Genomic DNA, 19,509 nt, shown 5'->3' on the forward strand with positions numbered 1-19,509 from the left:
ATATACACTACTAGGAAAGAGGCCTTAGTTACTGGTTTTTGAACCGGTACCCCAAAACCGAGATTAAAGGCCTCGATCTTCAGCACAGGGTAAAAAAACCAATGCCTACCTAAGCAGTTTTGGCTGAAAAAATATGTTAAACCTGGGAAGAGGTCCCCACAAATGCAAGTCATACAAAGTCACATGATTTTTCAGGCGAAATCCGTGCGCGTGCGGTGGCCAGAATTCGAACTCGTCACCTCTTGGCGAAATCCGTGCGCGTGCGGTGGCCGGGATTCGAACTCGCGACCTCTTGCCTCGTGCAAGGCTCCCTTACCATCTCACCTACACATCATTTGTGATGGAGAGCAAGATTTGTTTTTTGATGTAACCCATGAAGGAGCCTAAGATACCGGTTGTTAACACCAACCGGTGTCTAAGTCTATCCATAGGCACCAGGTATGGATAGCCTTAGAGACTGTTAGGTGTTAGTGTGTTACCAACCGGTATCTAAGGCTCTCCATAGACTTCCATCCACCCCAAAAATATCAGTATGAAGAAAAACCGGTACCTATGTTAGCATTGATACGGAGTTTTCATCGTGCCGGTATTTTTGGAGTGGACCTTTGGGCTCTTTTATAGTAGTGATAGATATATGGGGTTTGCAACATTAACGATAGATATGACGTTATGACTTTTGACAATTTCATGGTCAGCGGAGACACGACTTAAAACTAGAAAGTTGTGAAGTAATGCACACATTAGCTTTTAGTAGAACCGTCGTTTACTGTACATGAGCAGCTTGCTTTCCGAATTTTTCATCCATATCTTGAATTGTGAAGTTGACTCCTCATATGTATTAAACCGTGCTACCTCCATTAGTTTTTAGTGGGCTTAGTTTGACTGTCAAGAATAATCAATTAATATTCATCGTAAATCTATTTTATAGTGTTCTAGCAATATTCCTAAAATTACTATTATAACGCCTCAAGTATCGACATACCTGGAGGTTACTACTAAAGATATTAAATTGCACTAAGTCATAAAATTTCTAGTAAATTTTGGCAGAGTCTCCTTTGTAAAATCTAACATCCGCGGTATACAAGGCATAAATATAGCAAAGTGAATATAAAAACAGTAAATAAACTTGCTCATCAACCAACACAACCGAATAATTAAATCTTAAGCAACAATCAAATGACCATGCAACAATCCTCAACATCAAAAGAATTATCCAGCCTAGAGTATTGTTTAAATGAATGACAAAGGTGTATGCGTGCTCATCAAGATGTGGCTACTCCCATCCTATGCAAACTTGATCAGCGAGTACCTAAAAACCAAATAAAACACAAGAGTGAGTAGAAATACTCAGCAAGCACAATTCGGAATTAGAAGAACGACTGCAAGTACTTGAACAACAGAAATCCAGAATCATGGAACAACAATGAAATAGTAGTTTCCGTCTGAAACGGACGTCACCCGAAACTTCCTTAGCATTTTCCGGTAAAGCCGAATAAGTGGGCCAGCACTTATTCATAGGAACCTGAACATAAGAACTAAATTGCACAACCGGTGTTTACACGAACCCCCGGCACTTGAATGATATGAAAGTCAACACACGAATCTTGAACATTTGGTAGAACCAAAAAATTATAACTTGAAGCTTAAAGAAATTGACATATGAAATAAAGACCAATAAACATTGCTCAAGGGCGGCAAGAAAGCCACAAACATAATCACACATCAAGAGGTTCGTCATTGCACTTGCCTTAACCTTGTTGAGAACCTGGCGCCACACGCTCGCGCTAGAATTTATCGAACCTATGGAATAAACCACTCTCAGAAACTAGTTCATATCGACCAAAAGCCTATATACTCGAAGAAATCAGGAGCTAAAAGTCTAAAGCATTAACTCTCACAAGTTCTGAAGATTCGATCAATTCTCTTAGTTACTTGTTGTTTGGCCCATAACTTTTGATTCGCTTAACCAAATGCAGTAAATAAATACATCTTGAACATCTACAGAAAATTTCATACAACTTTCGTTACAGCGCCCAGGGGAAATTCGGCCTCTAAATAAGTCGAAAATAGATAAACAATTTCTGCGCACAACTTTTCTAAAGGGAACAGTGACACAGTTTAGATGATATCTGCTAAACCGCTAATTGGAATTGAACGAAACCAGCGCCATTGGAAAGATATCGACGAAACCTACAACTTTCTTTGTTAGAACAGGATCGAATTCCCCACCAATTAATGCCAGAACTTTAGAAAAGAAATCAATCTAAATTATATGACATAACCACAGTGCGGTATAGTTTAATCGAGCCCAAACTTTGAAATACCCAAGTCCATCTACTGTTTGCAGGTGGTTTGTATGGAAAAACACACACGATTTGGAAGAAATTCAATGAGATTTAAGACCCTAACCTTCTTCCTGCTGCTCCCTTCCTAATTTCTCCTCTCTCTTCTTCCTACTGCCTTGCTTCCCTGAAGTATCCCGCGGCCCAATCGATGAAGGAGGACCAGCAGCGATGCCTGGGAGGAGGACCATGGGGGACTTACTTGGAGAGGGCGACCGTGAGTAGAGAGGCCGCGAACCTGAGACGGCGGCGCTAGCAAAGGGGTCAGAGGAGTAGGGAGGGGCGGCGCACGAAGGGGTTGGGCGGAACAGATGTCTCGAGGGATTAAGAAACAGAAACTAATGCGTATCCAATGGTCTAGATTCATGGGCTCGCCACCAATTCACCCGTTATCCAAATCTGACATGTGAGTAGTAAAACGGATTCGTTTCGACGAGCCCTACGCAGTCACGGTCTCAGATCGTTCATACGATCAACGATTCAAAAAGTTAACTTTTAATCAACTCCCAAATCTTTCTGGACTTTAAATAATAAATAAAAATTATGCGAACAATTGGGATATTACAACTATACTCTTTGAAATGAATGGAAGTAGTAATTCATATTGTCTGTGCGATTTTCCCGATGTATGCATGCACTGACTTTGATCTAGTCATATATATCTATGATCTATCCAAAGCGAATAATTGGCATATCGTGGAGAGATTCCCTTATTTCGGTAATTAAGGTCCGCCACGTCGTTGCTTAAAGTAATCGCTTGGATTAGTTTCTACTCCTTGCTAGGACCTATAGACGTAGGGAAGAAAGTTTTGGCATTCGCCACCCACGCCGCATCCTTGTTTGGTACGGTGTGTGTGAGGCTGGAATTTCCTTTCATCATTGTACTGTGATAGTCTCCTCACGATAAATAATTCCCATCTTTTTCCCTGGTCCGATGATTACTTAGCCCACGTTTATTAATATAAAGATCAAAGATACGTTACTAAAGATATGAAAACTTAATGTTTCCACATTGAAAGTGATCGGGTGCTCTAGCCTAAGAGGGGGAGGGGGTGAATTAGGCACTGATAAAAACTTAGACCAATGGCTCCAACTAATTTGCACAAAACTTAAACTAAAACATGCTATCTAGATGTGCAACGAGATTGTTCTAGTGTGAAACCCCTATCCCAAAAGAGTTTAGCAACCTATAGCATTTTCTATCAAGAAATTATTCTATGAAAGTAAAGGCACACAAATTGATAGTATGTAATGCGGAAGCTTAAAAAGCGGGATAAGAGATAGCAAACTCTTGATGCGGGGTTTATCCCGTGGTTCGGTTAGCCACAAAGGCACACCTACATCCACGTTGTTGTAGCACTCACTAAGAGTATTGCTACTCGGTCACCAAGTCTCTTCCGTGAACACAATCACGGTCACCTTGGCCCCGGGTTCCACTAAGGAGCTTCTCCACAAAGGATGGGGGTCTCCACGTCCTCCGCACAAAGTTGTCGTCGCCGCTCCACACCAAGTCGGAGGGTCGATGACGTTGCCGGCGAGCTTCACGCTCCAAGGTGCCGGCGCACAAAGCTCTTATTTTGGTTCGCTAATGAACCACAGCACAAAGGCTTGAAGCCTTGCAATCTCACTCACTAAGAGCTAATCCTTTACACAACACTCTCAAAGTGTGCTAAGGGCTAAGGATATGATCTTTATGCTTTTGTATGGCTTGGAGATGTTCTTAGGTGTGTGTGGGATGTTCAGCAACTCCAGCAATCTTCAAATGGCCAGGGTGAGGCGTATATATAGGCCACCAAGTTTTGTAGCCGTTGCTCCAACGGTTAGCTGAAAATCTGTGTACCACCGGAAAGAACCGATGCCTCTGGCAGGGGTAGCGTCGGTTCTTCCGGTCACTCTAAGACACGAAATAGCCGTTGAGCTTCTGACTGCTGACACAGTGACCACCGGTTGAACCGATGCTATGCACCGATGCTTCATCGGTTCAACCGGTGCTGAAGGATCTTCTCCTGACAGCTGACGTCATTGCACCGATGGTATACTCTGATGCACCGTCGGTTGAACCGGTGCTGAAGAAACTTCTCCTGGGCTCTTAACATCGTCTCTGGAACATATGACGCCCAATGCACCGATGCCCCTTTTTGACCCGTCGGTTCATCCGGTGCCCATAAGCTGACTTGGCTTCAATTCCCTTCTGTCATGGCGTCGGTTCTTCCGACAACCATCGGATGCACCGATGCCTTATGCGGAACTCCCGTAGGGGCAGCCCTTCGGACCTTACTACGCCTGTCTTCTCTTTCTCTTTGTCATCACTTGAACCTAAAAGCCTGAGAATGGTCATCTTAACAATCATATTAGTCCAAGTGTTGTGTTGTTATTCGATCACCAAAATCACTCGAAATGGCATAAATGGTGCCATGTTCGTTACACACATAAGTCTTGTTATCCTACCACGTACAGTTAGCTAGGTTGGACCATGCGAAATGCAACCTGCTGTTATTTTCACCTTTTGCAGACCAAAAGTTTATACTCATTATATTAACCATGCAACCTACTGTTATGGAATTTGTTGAGGTATATGCTGCTTGTGAGATCACACCTCCTCTGCCTTTATCCAAACTACTCCAAAGACTCGACCTACAGTAACTTAGCACCGTAGCACGAGAGAGCATGAAACGAGCCATCTCCGATGTGTCATATGGAAATCTGCATTTCTAAATTTGCGCAACTGATGAGGACCATATTAGAACTGATCATCACTGACACGTTTTGACTAGCCACCACATCTCTAATATAGCAGTAATCGGAGACGTGTTTTCGCTACTTGTGTCTTTAACATGTTTTCACCACTAGTATCTCAGATGATGAATTACAAAAATGGGGGGAAAAAAGGAAAGGAAAGAGGGAAATTATTGGCATGAGATCACGGAAAGTTATGAGGCAGTCTATAAGACGGTACTAATGGAATTTTCATGTAATAACATGCATCTTCTGTGTATATTGGTGATAATAATTTTTGTTTACTATGGCTTTGTTTAGTTGCAAAATTTAAAATTTCAAAACTATCACATCGAATGTGAATCTTACATGCATGAAGCATTAAATCTAGACAAAACATAAAACTAATTATATAGTTTGCTTGTAAATTCTGAGACGAATCTAATGAGCCTAATTAGAGCATGATTAGACATTAAATTGCTACAGTAACCGTGTGCTAATGATGGATTAATTAGTCTTAATAAATTCGTCTCGTAGTTTACAGACGAGTTTTGTAATTAATTTTGTAATTAGTCTATATTTAGTACTTCAATTTCAAAAAATTTACTGACGCAACTAAACAAGGCCTATATGGGATGCATCCATATAGCTTCAAATCTGGGGTAACTAAGAGTATAAATTATTTGGGCCAATTCCCTCAATGCCATTAAAATTTTAGCCAATCCCTTGATTGCCATTGACCCCACATGTCATAGCCACGAAAAAAATCCCTTCAATGCCATTTAGTGGCATTCAAGGGATTGGCGAAAATTTCAATGGCATTCAGGGAATTAACTCAAATTATTTCCATTTGTACGTATGAAATTGAACCGCTGAACTTCTTTTTTGAAGGTTCATTTGACATTTTCAATAGTTTTTATCACGTGTTTGAGTGAAGAGGGGTCGCAAAAACCTTCAATCAATACTGTAGACCCGATTGCGCGGGCGGGCCAGGTGGGCAAAGACTCTGATTTTGGCCAGTTCGGCTGCGAGTCCCGGCGTCTTTTTTATTTTTGTATTTTTCAAAAAAAAAATTATAGAAATATATTTTTGGTTTTAGGTTTTACAGTTCTATACCCCTGCCGCCCGGCAGGGGGCCTACCGCCCGGCAGGTGGGCGGTAGGGACCTATATGTAAATAAAAAAAATTTGCGCAGTGGTCCTTGGAGGGAGCCTGCCGCCACTCCACTGGGCAAATCAGCAAATACGTGCCACAGCGGTAGGCAACTTTTCTCTCACAGCAAATCAGCACCAGCCACAGCCAGCCGAATATTTAGAACTTAGCACAAACCCACTCGAAATTTTAATTTTTTAGGAATTCAGAGGGATTTTATACCCTACTGATTATATATCTACTACTCTACTACTATCTAAAAAGAACGAAGTGAAAGTGTTTCTGCCAATCCATGTGTCCGCCCCCTCCCTCCGCGCCCACTCGGTCGTCCTTTCCTCCTCGATCGCCCAGTGCTCACTCCTCCCCCACGGTTCCACACCGACCTTGAGTGCCGAGCGCCCACTCCTCCCCGACGGTTCCACGCTGATAACCTTATCAAGAGACAGTGGAAGGGAAACACTAGCTGCAGTTTTTGTGATACAAATGAGACCATTCAACACCTATTTTTTGATTGCCATATGGCGAGAATGGTGTGGAATGCTGTCAGCATCACCTTTGGTTTCCCCCACCAACGAACACTAATTCTCTTTTTGGGTCTTGGATAAAAAGCTTCTCTTTCAGACTAAGGAATCAAATTTTGATTGGGGCAGCAGCTGTCAGCTAGGCTTTGTGGTTTAGCCGGAATGACGTTGTGTTTCAGAAATCAAAACCTAATTCCTGTTTGCAGGTAATCTTCAGATCAACACACTTGATCAGGAGTTGGGCAATCCTCTCTAAAGAGGAAGAGAAAGAAGCTCTAAAAAGGGGCTGTCAAAGTTTGGAAGTTAATGCTATGGATTTCTACAAGAATGCGGGCTGGAATATATTGAAGCGGATCAAGAATTAGTTCTTTTTCTGGCTGTTGGTCTAGTATCTCAGGGCATGCTCGTTTTCGTTGTCTCTGTGATGGATTTCAGATCCTTTAGAACTGTGTGATTACAGCCTATGTGCTGTGTTTTTGTTTTAACATTTTTCCTCGGTTGTAAGCAAACAAAACCTTGTATGCGGAGACCGGATTTTTATCCTCTATCTAAAAAAATTCTGATGACCAGCAGATTTCCTCATAGTTGAGTACTTGAGTGGTTTTGATCTGCGTCTTTTTTTTCCCCGAAAAGAACTGTGGTACCACTTGGGTTTGGCTTCTAGTAACCCACAAATTATGAGCAAATCAGGCCCGGCCCAAGCTCAAACTTGGTTCGGCTTGGTGGGCCGGGTTCGTCCTAACAAATCAGGCCATTGGGGGCCTGCTAGGCCCTTTTTTTTAGCTCAATGTCAGTGCCAGCCAACGCCACCGATACCAAACTCCACCTACAGTCATAGAAGTTTCCAGATCGATGGATCGAGAAACGTGGTATGTTGTTTAAGAGTAATTTGAACAATATTGGAACGAAATTGTACCCACGATCCCGGTACGGGAAAGACGTTCCCGGTACGGGAACATGGGCACCGTGCCACATTCCTGGTTACATCTCCACCCATGCACCGTTGCAGCTTCCGACGGTCCGGTACCGCTGCCGCAACCACGCACCCTCCACGTTCCCGCTGCTCGTCGGGGACGCCAGCGATCACCTCCGGCGAGTTCCCAGCCGTCCGAAATTAACGAAGCGTTCTGATCAAAGTTTCCAGCAAGTACAGTATGCTTTATTACTTCCAGTCAATCGGGCAAACAGTCCAGAAAACGAAGCACAAGATTAATTATCAACGATAGATCGATCGACGATGTAGCCCAGAACGAAGCTAGTCTTGGCAGTCGACGAACTGGTAGCTGACGGTGAGCTGCCCGGTGACGGCGCCATGGCCGTCGGTGTCGAGCTGGTTGAACACGAAGGGGTCCAGCCCGAGCCCGCCGAAGGAGCACCGGTCGAGGACCCGCACCGTCGCCTGCGCCCCCGTCGCCGCGTTCGCCACCATCAGGCAGCGGCCGCAGGACGCCTCGCCGCGCGGCCCTGCCGGCCCGCAGAACGCCGCCCAGCCGTAGCGCTGCCGCCACGCCAGCGGCATGTCGGCGTCCCACGTCGCGCAGTAGGCGCAGACGGCCCTGAGGTCCCAGTTCGCCAACGACGCCGCGTACGAGTTCCGCACCGCCGTCACGCCGCTCGCCCGCTGCGCCGCCGCGCCGCGGGCCGCCCACGCGCAGGCGACGAGCAGGGCTAGCGCGAGAGCGGCGGCGGCCGCCGCCGGTGTCGTCCTCTTGCTGACGTTCTCCATGGAGGGCACGGCGCACGCACAATGTGATCCAAGGAGGACATTCTCAGCAGTAGTTATAGGCGAGGGGCCGCGAGTTCGAGCGTGGTTTTGTTTTGATTTGCTACCGCAGATTACAAAGCTGATGGTTTGTACTTTGCCGTGCTGACTTGATCAGACCAGTAGCAAATAACGTTTGTTAGTATCGTCTCCATGCAAGTCGATAAGATCGATGAGGTATGGACGTATGGTTGGAACTGAAGATCCACTGTGTCTTTGATGCCTCCCTCTGGACGGGTTTGAAATCGGAATTTTTTCATTATCTAAAAAAATGCAGCTTGCTGGGAATTAATTAAGGGCAGATTACAGTCGTTATGTATAGTCATAAGGCCATCCCCAACCCATAGTGTCCATAGGTGATGTCTAAAGAGAAAAGTGAGTAAGAAACTATCTATAGACACTACCTTCCCAATGCACTGTTTCTATAATAAATGGAGAAAATAGATCCCATCCAACCCTCTTTCTTCGCTCTCCTTGATTCACTCTATCACTCTTCTCTTTTTCTTGGTTTTTGTGTAGACATGGTGTCTTGCAAGAGAAACTATGTCTATCTTTTCCCTTATTAACTCTCATGCCATGTCACCAAATTATTTATGTGGCAGCCTCATTAATGCTATGGACACCATCCTACTAGGAGGGTTGGGATGGTCTAACGACCAACAAGTACTTCAGTTTTTTTTACTTCCTCTAAGCCAAGTCCCAAAATGGTTAGAGTAACGGTTGGTTTTGCTTATTTTCAGTTATATCTATTTGCTAGCCATCAGATCTTGTTGAGATTTGTGGTCCTCCGAGCATGCTCAGATCACGAGGCGACGAGAGAGTTAGGGTTCAGAGTTTACTTGAGCTCTAGTCTTGGAGAAATGGAAGTACCAAGCCCATGTGAGAGGAAAAGAAGTGGCCAGAGTGGGATACCACTGGTTCATTATAAAAATAATCTTAAATAAAAAGTAAAAGTAAAAAAATCACTTGATCTATGTCCAAGGAAAATTGCATAATGAAACTCATGTACTCCCTCCATATAGGAAATAGATGATGTTTAGGACAGCGATATTGTCTTCAAAGCAAAACTTTGACTGCTTATTTTTATAAAAATATTTGTTGAAAAGTGATATATGTATATTTTTATGAAAGTGTTTTTAAGACAAATCTATTCATATAATTTTCACTTTTTCAAACCCAATAACTTAAAAGTTATTCATGATTTATATTCCCAATGTTTGACTCAAATCTTGTCCAAAATGACATCTAAATTCTACATGGAGGGAGTACACACTTAAGAAAAGGAAAGTGTTAATATTAATTTTTCATTTGTTTTTCAAATTTTATGAGGATATATTATAAATACATAAGGGAGATTGACTACAAGACCCTTAAATTTTGATTAAATTGAATTGTTTTTCCTATTTCATATGTTTAAGGAAGACTCTTAAATTTTGATTAATTTGAAGTGTTTTTCTATGTCATATGTTTAAGGTATATACTTAGTAGATCGATGTTACTTTTCCAGTTCCAATGTATATGCATTTATTGATGATCCAAAAAACTAAATAAATAATACATTTTTAATCACAATTGGAAGAAGTAATTAGGGGTAACCAAGTTATTTCTTAGGATGAGTAATGTGTTTGAAATTTTCTAAAACAACACTTATTTTAAGATGAAAAGGGTAGGACAAATCTAATATGACTTGTAAATAAAAAGAGAGGGAGGGAGTATCTTCTGTACTTGTGTATTCCCTTTCTCCAAAAAAAGTACCTGTGTGTTCTCACACACGATCGGCATCGATCATTCCCCAAAACTATAGGCGAGTTTGCCGTTTATGTGACATGACAGTCTGGTCCGTCGTAAGGTTGTCATCAGATTTGCATTGTTAATTGCGCCACTAAGCATGTTAGTCATCAATGACGATGATAAGAGTAAGATTATCATTTGGTTAAATCTCAGTTGATCGAGACAAACTATTTAAACAAGCACAGCACCTGACGAGCTTTGTAAGTTGCAACACATTTTCTGTCTCCATCTTGAGCATTCTAATCCCCTGTCAGCTATATAAACACACAGCAGCCTCACATCACTAGTAACCAAGCAGCTAGCATCAATGGAGCTGAACGGCAGCAACTACTCTCGCGCTCCGGCCGCCGCCGTGCTCCTGGCGGCGGCGCTGCTGGCCCTGGCGTCCTCGACGCTGCCGCCGGCGTCGGCGCAGGGCGCGAGCGGCGTGGCGGCGACGTACATCGCCTACAACGCGCCGTCGGTGAACTGGGAGCTGGGCGCGGTGTCGGCGTCGTGCGCGGCATGGGACGAGGACAAGCCGCCGGAGTGGCGGTCGCGGTACTGGTGGACGGCGTTCTGCGGGCCGGCGGGGCCGCGCGGGGATGCCGCGTGCGGGCGGTGCGTCCGGGTGGCGAACGCGGCCACGGGCGCGCAGGCCACGGTGCGGGTCGTGGACGACTGCGGCAGGGCCAACGGCGGCGCGGCGCTCGGGATGGACACGCCCGTCTTCTACCAGATCGACACCGACGGCAGCGGCATGGCCAGCGGGCAGCTCAAGGTGAACTACCAGTTCGTCGACTGCCAGGACTAGCTGGTGATCGTCGGATCACCAGAAGTGTAGCTGAGCTGCTACGCATGGCATGCATACTTGTTCTTGCTTAAGGAATCTAATCTTGCAATGATTATGGAATAAAATGGTGATGGATATAGTATATTGCTAAATCTTGTGTCTGTCGAGAAATTGCCTAGCCGTGTCCTCTGCAATTTAAAATCTAGCTATACTAGTTGAATGGCCGTGCGTTGCTACGGAAGCTAAAAATAAAATGTAATAAGATTGAAGTTTGCATGGTTTGCACGGAGAGGTTGATTTACACCTGATATATTTCCCTTTCTAAAAAGGTATGATCATAATACAAATTAGAATAAGTTTCAAGCTGACTATATTGATACCATCCAGACACATATTTCATGTTAATGCAAGAAACTAATCTTTGTTAGTTTAACCTTGGTCCGTAGAACCCTCCAAATAAACATGTTACATATGAGCTCAGCTCAGCTGTGACACAGACAATATATTCTCAACAATGTTCTGGTAGCATATGCCATAAAAAAATCTCTTTCCCAAAAATATTAGGTTCTTTACAAAATAAAAACTACAACATGTACACCACTATCACAGGATCATGACAATGAGTCATGGCTAAGGGGTCAGTCTAGTTGAGCATGACAGCCTAATTTATTTTCATTAGTAAATGGCCCAGATGCTCATTTTTTTTAACAAAGAAGTTCATCTTTATTCTCTGGAAACATTAAGGTTGCTCTGAAATATGTACTATGCAGGTGTCTATTTTGATGGGTAACAGTAATGCACAAAAAATTAGTGTCTTCAAAGAAATTGACGTCCCAAAAATCTATGCAAAGTTTATTTACAATAAGAATTGGGGATACATCACGTATTAAACTATATGAGGATTCTCTACTACTAAAAAGTGCAAGAAGGTGATGGTGTGTCGTTGCGACACCGAGCCTCCCTCCCGCGCGATCATCCCAGGGTTACACGAACTATATATTCGCAAGAGCAGAAAGCTACGGGGGCATGCAGCCGAAGGAGGCAGCAAATGAGAAGAGCTGAACGGTGTCCTCACTTTGTCATGTATCATTATCGCATTTGTATCAAATCAAACATAAGCATGGTGAGAAACTTACAGTATCAATCAAACATTTAGTACTATTCACAAAACAACCTCAGCCATTTTTAGTACCATTATCACCTTTTGGTCATCTAACAGCACATGCAGTGTAGAACCGACTAACCTCAGCCATTTATCCCTGTTCTCCCCCCCCCCCCCCCCCCCCCCCACCCCACCCACTAATGCCCTTCTAAAAGTTACATTGAGAGGAGAGGTGCTCAAAACATGAGCCACCGTTGCTCCTTTATTTCTAACCAGGTTATAAAGTGATGGAAACGTCACCTTAAAAGGTTTGTCGCCCATCCATAAATCTTCCCAAAAGGATGCCTGATGGCCACTGTGGATCAAGAAATGGCCCCTTGCAAGGAACTGATCCTTAACTTCCATTAAACCCGTCCAGAATTGTGAATCTCCCCTTTTCTTCTTAACCTGAGACAGAGTCTTGTTCTGTAGGTATTTCTTCCTGAGTATGTCTTGCCATAAGCCCTCCTCATTTAAGAGCTTAAACAACCACTTGCTTAATAAACATCTATTATGCACCCCAAGATCTAAAATCCCCAAACCTCCAAAACTTTTTGGAGTACTTCGTATATTCCATTTAGTAAGTCTGTACTTCTTCTTGTGACCATCACATTGCCAGAAAAAAACATCATCTATAGTAGTCCAATTTTTTCAATACACCTTTAGGTATTTTAAACAAGGACATTAGATAAATTGGTAGGCTTGAGAGGACTGAGTTAATCAGCACCAATCTCCTCCCAAAAGATAAGACCTTACCCTTCCAGCTACTTAATTTTTTCTGAAAGCTTTCCTCAATATCACCCCAATCTTTTTTTAGAAATTTTCCTATGGCTTATAGTAATAACCAAGTATTTAAATGGCATCGTTCCTTCTTTACACCCAAAATAACTCACACAGTCATATGCCTTTTCCTTAGTCTAGCCAAAGCAGAATAGCTCACTTTTGTGAAAGTTGATTTTATGGCCTGAAAGATTTTCGAAATAAAGCACATAGTACTTGTTTCAAATTATTGGCCTTCACCAAATCATCCTCCAAAAAAAAGGATTGGATCATCTGCATATTGCAAAATTGAAAGTGCCCCTTCTACTAGGTGGGGGACTAAACCCCCCAAAAGTTCTAGAGATTTGGACCTCTCAATCAAAACTGCCAGCATATCTGCAATTAAATTGAATAACTACTGGTCATCAGAATAGCAATGACAAAAGCTCGTCCATGCTAGCTTTTAATAAAAGTTCATTCTACAACCATCGACTATAAGTATATGAACCACAACTACAAACTGTCCACTTTTCAACTTTTTTCAATATAACTTTTCAACCTTATAAGGCTCAACTTTAGAGAGGTTTCAGATGGCATGGTACAAATGTGGTGACACAAACTTCCACTACAGGAGACGGGGCACACGGCAAAGCCTCAAAAGCCCACGGCAAAGGGTTTGACATGTGTCGCACACGGCAAAGGGCACACGGCAACCAGCTGTCGGCAAAGGGCACCTTTGTTGTGTGCTATTTGTTGGGCACATGGCAAAGGGTTTGCCGTGTGCCTTCCCTGACCCTCAGCAATTTTTTCGGGCACACGTGGCACAGCACCTTTGCCATGTGCTTTTATTGGCCTGGCACACGGCAAAGGCTGAGTGTTTGCCGTGTGCCGTGGCAAAAGCACACGGCAAAGCCCTATTCTTTGCCGTGTGCCGAAGCATTTGCACACAGCAAATAATGTCCAGGGCCACTGTTTTTAGGGCTTCTTTGCCGTGTGCCATGGTAAATGCACACGGCAAAGAGCCCAGTTTCATTTTGTTTTTTTTTTGTCGGTTATGTATATGTTACCCCAAGCATTACAGGCATTTCATATATATCACAATAAGCATTTCATGTATCCCAAGAAGCATCGCAGGAATTTTATATTATCCAGAAATGCACAGATGCAAAGAAACTCAGTATCGTTCATCGACAACCACAAATTCATACAAATCCATACAAGTACATACAAATCAAGTTCATACAAATCCATACAAGTGGTACAAAGCAAGTCCATACAATGTAACACACGGGTCCAGCGGCGGCGGCGGTGGTGGCGGGTGCTGCAGCCACATCGGCGACTGCGGCCATGTAGGCGTCTGCGACCAACCTTGCTGCGGTGGTGGTGGTGGGTGCTGCTGGTGCTGCTGAATCCAAGCCACCCATTGAGGCAGTGGCCACACAAATTGATGAGGCTGCTGAGGCTGTTGCACGGGAGGCGAGAAGTCAGGATTTACTGGCCCATCATTGGATGCCGCCGACTGATTCTGCACATAAGCGAATATATATAGTGCATGTGTTACATAAGAATTGAGTTACCGGCATTCAAACTTAGGCATAAGAATTGAGTTACATAAGAATGAAACTACAAGCATTAACCTAAGTTATAAGTCATTGTAGATGTATCATAAGGCATTATTTCTAGGTCATTCTAGATTAATAGGAGTCAAAGCCACTTACGGTCGGAGGAGTTTCTGCCCGAGGAGCAAGTGGGGTCGGAGAGAATTGTGGAGGCGAAATACCCATCGACGAGCCCAGGTTTTGCATAAATGTTAGAGCTTGATCCAATTTGTGCTGCATCTCATCCCGCTCGTCCCGCCACCTCTCCTCTGCTTGAAAGGCTGCTTCCATCTGGGCCTACAGGATTTGATCCCAGGGTGAGAATTCAAAGCAAATGTATGTAAAAATGGAGGAATGACGGATGAAACAGAAATAACCTTGACAGCCTCAATCTAAGTCTGTGTAGTGTCTGGTCGTGGGCATATGGCCGGGCTTGAGCTGGTACTCCTAGCTCATATCTGCGAGAGAGTGGGAGCAGTCGTCGTGTCGACTAAGCTGTCGCCAAACTAGTACCGTTCGTGCTTCTTGCCTCCTCCCGCCCTCATGACGACTTCTCCATCAATGGGCTCATTGATCGGATCAAACTCCGGCCCATGAACTTCTTGTGCCATCGAGGTGTACCCACTGGGGCGGCTGTGGATGCTTGTGTTGCTGTACATTTCGGGCGGATCATGCGGGTTGAAGGTGACATCGGACGTCGCCTTTCCTTTGTGGGCCAAACAGTATGCCTGGACTTGGGAGCAAGGCACACCACCATGTGCCGCCGACTGTGAAAAAAGGAAGATGATTAGAAATAATGCAGAATTGAGTGTTAGAATAAAGAAATTAATTCACATACATATCTAGCTGCATACGCCTTGAGGTTACGGTTGCCCTGATGGTGCGATGCACCTGGCATCATCAAACGCCGCTGCCGGGTAGCCTCGTGCATCTCCAGCCATTCTTGCGAGCACCACCGGTCCACTATCATTTCCCAGTATGGATAATCATTGGCAATCCACCACGGAGGCACCTGCACATCATCAAGTTATGACATGTAAGAAGAACAAATGGAGCATAGTTGATTTAAGTAAGATTGAGTATTTACCTGCAAGTATTGTTCCCGGGAAAGTCTGATGTCTCCCACAGGTCCTTTGTAGATCCTCACTTTTTCGATCTTAGCCTTGTAGTCGATGACGGCCTAGATGTGCGCCTCGTAAAGTATATCCGCCACCAGCTTGCAACATGCTTTGCTAGCCACCTACATCGCCCTGGGCATCATTCCCTCCTCTCATCTGTAGAAATCCTGCACAAAAATGTGAACAAAGTCATTATTTCAAAAATGTGCAATGAATATCATGAAGACTTACCCATAGTTCGCTCAACACCCGGTGCGCCTTGTTGTCGAATGCCCTGCCTTCCGTATCTGGTGCATCCGGTGCGGCGTTGTAGTGCTCCCACGAAGACGCCGGCTGACGTACCCAGCAATATCCATGGCGTCTGGATAGTGTCGCTTGTAGAGCAGTCCCAGGATGCCATTGGCCATGCGGTTGTGAGCAACACCTGGAACAACTATCACAAAGTTCTTGCCCAAGTTATTGAGAGATAATATTAGTGTCAATTGTAATTTTAAATATATCAAAAGGAAATGTATTGAAATCTTTTAAACTTACTTACCTTTTCCCGTCAGGTCGGAGGACCGGTCGGTGCTCTAGAGGTATCGGACGATCCGGGAGCCTCGAGGGGCCTCGCTGCCAAACGGCAGGTACGCCCACCTCCTCCTCCTCCTCCTCCTCCTGCTCCGGCTAGGAGCCCCTCTCCTGCTCCTCCTCCCAGCCCTCCTCCCTGCAGCCGTGCCAGAGCCCTCAGCGGTGTCATGTGTCGACGAACCCGCTCCACTCCTCCAACTTCTCCTGCCTGTCCGTCTAGTCCTCTGGGAGGACTCACCTGTCCCGGTAGATCTGCCGCCCATCAGGTCTGCGAATGACCTCATCAGACCTTCGCCGCGCCCCTCCATCTTCGATCAATCTCCTGAAATTAAAATGTTGGATGTTTGCCGTGTATTGGATGTTTGCCGTGTGTTTTTTCCCTCACACACAGCAAAGAAAATGTTTGCCGTGTGCCAAATGTTTGTTGTGTGCTCTTTCTGTTAGCACACGGCAAAGGTGAGGTTTGCCGTGTGCCCGAGTTTTGGCACACGACAAAGTATTTTGCACACGGCATACTAGAGGTTTCCGGTAGTGTTCTTACAATCCCTATAAAACTCATCTAGCACGATTACCAAGTTCTCAATTTTGGTAACTATGCTATGAAACCATGAGCTGAGATCATTTCGTTGTGAGAATTAAACACTTAGTATTGCTAAACTACGAGGGGAATATGAACAAGCTTAATGTCTACAAATAGTACTTGTTAAATCGTAGACGATGTCATGACATAGCTACCTAATTAATATTATAATTACTTTCGGTTGTTGGTTTCTATAATAACTGGATGATCTATGTGCTTGATTCCAATTAATTAATCATTTCATAACATTTTCCATGAGAAGAAAAACATTTACCACAAAAATATTTTCCATTTGTTCCTTGAACTACAATATTGTCATCCAAGCTGGGTCAACAGCTACTTATTGTCTCCAATGGCTCTACATGGGCAGTAATTTTCCTATTTATTCAAAAAGTAAGACATCATTTAATAAAGTCCTATTTATTCAATATAAGGCCAGTCTCAATGGATGTTTCATGGATGGTTTTATGGCATTAAATATCATCAATTTTGCTAACATGACTATGAGAGAGAAGGATAAAGTTTTATGAGATGTGAGGAGAGCACCATGAATCTCAATCTAGTTAACAGTACCATAAAACTGTGCACTAAGACTGGCCTAAGTAAACCACATACTAGAAACAAAATGGCCAATTTCATGAAGCCAATTTATCGCCTCTAATGGCTATATGTGCATGCAGTAAATACCCTACTACTAGCCTCTACGATCATATGAAGGGATCTTGAATTAGTAGCCCACACAATTACGCTGACCTTCAATCCATTCACAGCAACAAAAATAAATAAAATGAGAGGAAGCACGCATTTTGAACTTTTACGGCGTTCATTTTCCAGGAGGCCAGCTAGATCAACACCTTTTTTTTTCGTCACAGAAGTTTCCTGTGGCGCGCTCTTTGCTTGTGTACTCTTTGTTGAGCACGACGTTGGTGGAAACGCCAACACGAGACAGGCTTCACAGTTCACACTGTTCAAAGCTGCATAAAACTCTATCCAACCAAAAAATATGAGATCAGATCAGCCATGTCCAGCGCAGGAGAGAGCCCAGCCACACACGTCGTCTTCTCCGTTGGGCTGCATGCTCTCTGCCCCGGTCAATGTTGGCAGCTCGCTCGTGGAATTCCAAGGCATATGCCAGCCCTGGCTCGCTCAGTCGACTCTGCATTTCTGCAAGCAAATCAAGCCAGCGACTTTGTCAAATTGACCTTTCCAAGAAGGTCGCGCACGCATGCGTCTAGAATCTAGCAGATTAATTTGGCAAGGAAATCGTTGGACAAAGTTTCGCCGCGAATTTCGGGCGATCGAGAAGAGTCAATGCAATGCTCTCATCATCAGTCTGATCAGCCAGCGCCTATAAATTAATCGTAGCAGCAGCACATCACAAGGCACAAGCTAGTAGCGAAGAGATCTATCTGTTGCATACATAGCTTACGGCGAGTAAACTCCTCATTCTCATCTGAGCTTACAGTAGGAGGATGGCCGGAGGAGGCGGGCGGCTTGCGCTGGTGGCGGCGCTGCTGTGCGCGGCGGCGGCCATGGCCGCGGCGCAGCAGGCGTCCGGCGTGCGCGCGACCTACAACTACTACCGCCCGCAGAACATCAACTGGGACCTGAACGCCGCCAGCGTGTACTGCGCCACCTGGGACGCCGGCAAGTCGCTCGCGTGGCGCAGCCGGTACGGCTGGACAGCCTTCTGCGGGCCCGCCGGCCCCACCGGCCAGGCCTCGTGCGGGCAGTGCCTCCAGGTAATATAAAGCTTCTACTCTTTTTCATCCTAAATTATTAGTTGTTTTAAATTTTTTAGATACTTTAATTTTACTATACATCTAGAAAAGTTAAAACGACTAATATGAGCTCCTAGATGGAGTAGATGAACTCCGTCTGATCTGAACAATGTTTGGGTGTAGGTGACGAACTCGGCGACGGGGGCATCGACGACGGTGAGAATAGTAGACCAGTGCAGCAACGGCGGGCTGGACCTGGACTACGACACGGCGTTTAGCAAGATCGACACCGACGGGTCGGGCGTCCGGGACGGCCACCTCACCGTCAGCTACCAGTTCGTCAACTGCGGCGACGACAACTGAAACTGATGACGACTACTCCATCACCAGTACTAGCAGCAGCAGCTGCTGCTGCACGTACGTACAGGATTATATTATGTAACCCCACATGGCGAAATTAAACTTGAAGGATGCATGAATAAGTGGGAGTCTAGTAGTGCAAATAAAAAGCTTTATTGTTGTTGAATTATATGGAATAAAAAGTTACTTGCAGCATCTATCCTCTTGAACTGGACTCCACTCCAAAGAGGATAATAGCTTTTTGTTTTACTTGCAACTAACATCTTCTCTAGATATCTCTTCATGCATACGGAAACGATGCCACCAAAAATGAAAAAATAAAGAAATAAATTTCCTTTGTTAATCTAAACGACGGCACGCAAGATGTAACATGCAAGTTTCAACTTGAAACATCACTAGGCTCAAGCGGGTTGAGATCCTCTGTAGTCGACTACAAACACTGACATGTGGGCCCGACAAATGCTAGGGCCCGCATGCACCTACTCTCTGTCACTCTGAAGTCGACGTGCCAGGTGCAGTAACAACCATATGGACGTCTTCGTCCCCATTGGATTGACATTGGCCCAGTCAATGTGCGCTGCTGCTCCTTGAAATTCTGAGACTTTGT

At 44.5% G+C, this 19,509-nt stretch overlaps 3 protein-coding genes and 1 long non-coding RNA gene across 4 annotated transcripts; 2 read left to right on the plus strand and 2 right to left on the minus strand.

Annotated features, from left to right (window-relative positions):
• Nucleotides 1-1,121: 1,121 nt before the first annotated feature.
• Nucleotides 1,122-2,668, minus strand: LOC120646334. The gene is made up of 2 exons (XR_005664386.1): nucleotides 2,410-2,668; nucleotides 1,122-1,800 (listed from the first exon to the last, which is right to left on the minus strand). It is a non-coding gene; the product is annotated as an uncharacterized LOC120646334 (long non-coding RNA).
• Nucleotides 2,669-7,985: 5,317 nt separating this feature from the next.
• LOC120645783 (pathogenesis-related protein PR-4-like) lies at nucleotides 7,986-8,456 on the minus strand. The gene has a single exon (XM_039922523.1). The coding sequence runs from the start codon at nucleotides 8,454-8,456 to the stop codon at nucleotides 7,986-7,988; it is 471 nt and encodes a 156-aa protein (XP_039778457.1).
• A 2,134-nt stretch (nucleotides 8,457-10,590) lies between these two features.
• LOC120645784 (pathogenesis-related protein PR-4-like) lies at nucleotides 10,591-11,076 on the plus strand. Its single transcript, XM_039922524.1, has one exon. It carries the CDS (start codon nucleotides 10,591-10,593, stop codon nucleotides 11,074-11,076), a length of 486 nt encoding a protein of 161 aa, XP_039778458.1.
• Nucleotides 11,077-18,110: 7,034 nt separating this feature from the next.
• Nucleotides 18,111-19,151, plus strand: LOC120644783 (pathogenesis-related protein PR-4-like). The gene is made up of 2 exons (XM_039921492.1): nucleotides 18,111-18,563; nucleotides 18,726-19,151. The coding sequence occupies exons 1-2, from the start codon at nucleotides 18,294-18,296 to the stop codon at nucleotides 18,903-18,905; spliced, it is 450 nt and encodes a 149-aa protein (XP_039777426.1). The 5' UTR covers nucleotides 18,111-18,293; the 3' UTR covers nucleotides 18,906-19,151.
• The last annotated feature ends 358 nt before the right edge of the window (nucleotides 19,152-19,509 follow it).

This window comes from Panicum virgatum, chromosome 8K, assembly GCF_016808335.1.
Source record: "Panicum virgatum strain AP13 chromosome 8K, P.virgatum_v5, whole genome shotgun sequence".
NCBI lineage: Eukaryota > Viridiplantae > Streptophyta > Magnoliopsida > Poales > Poaceae > Panicum > Panicum virgatum.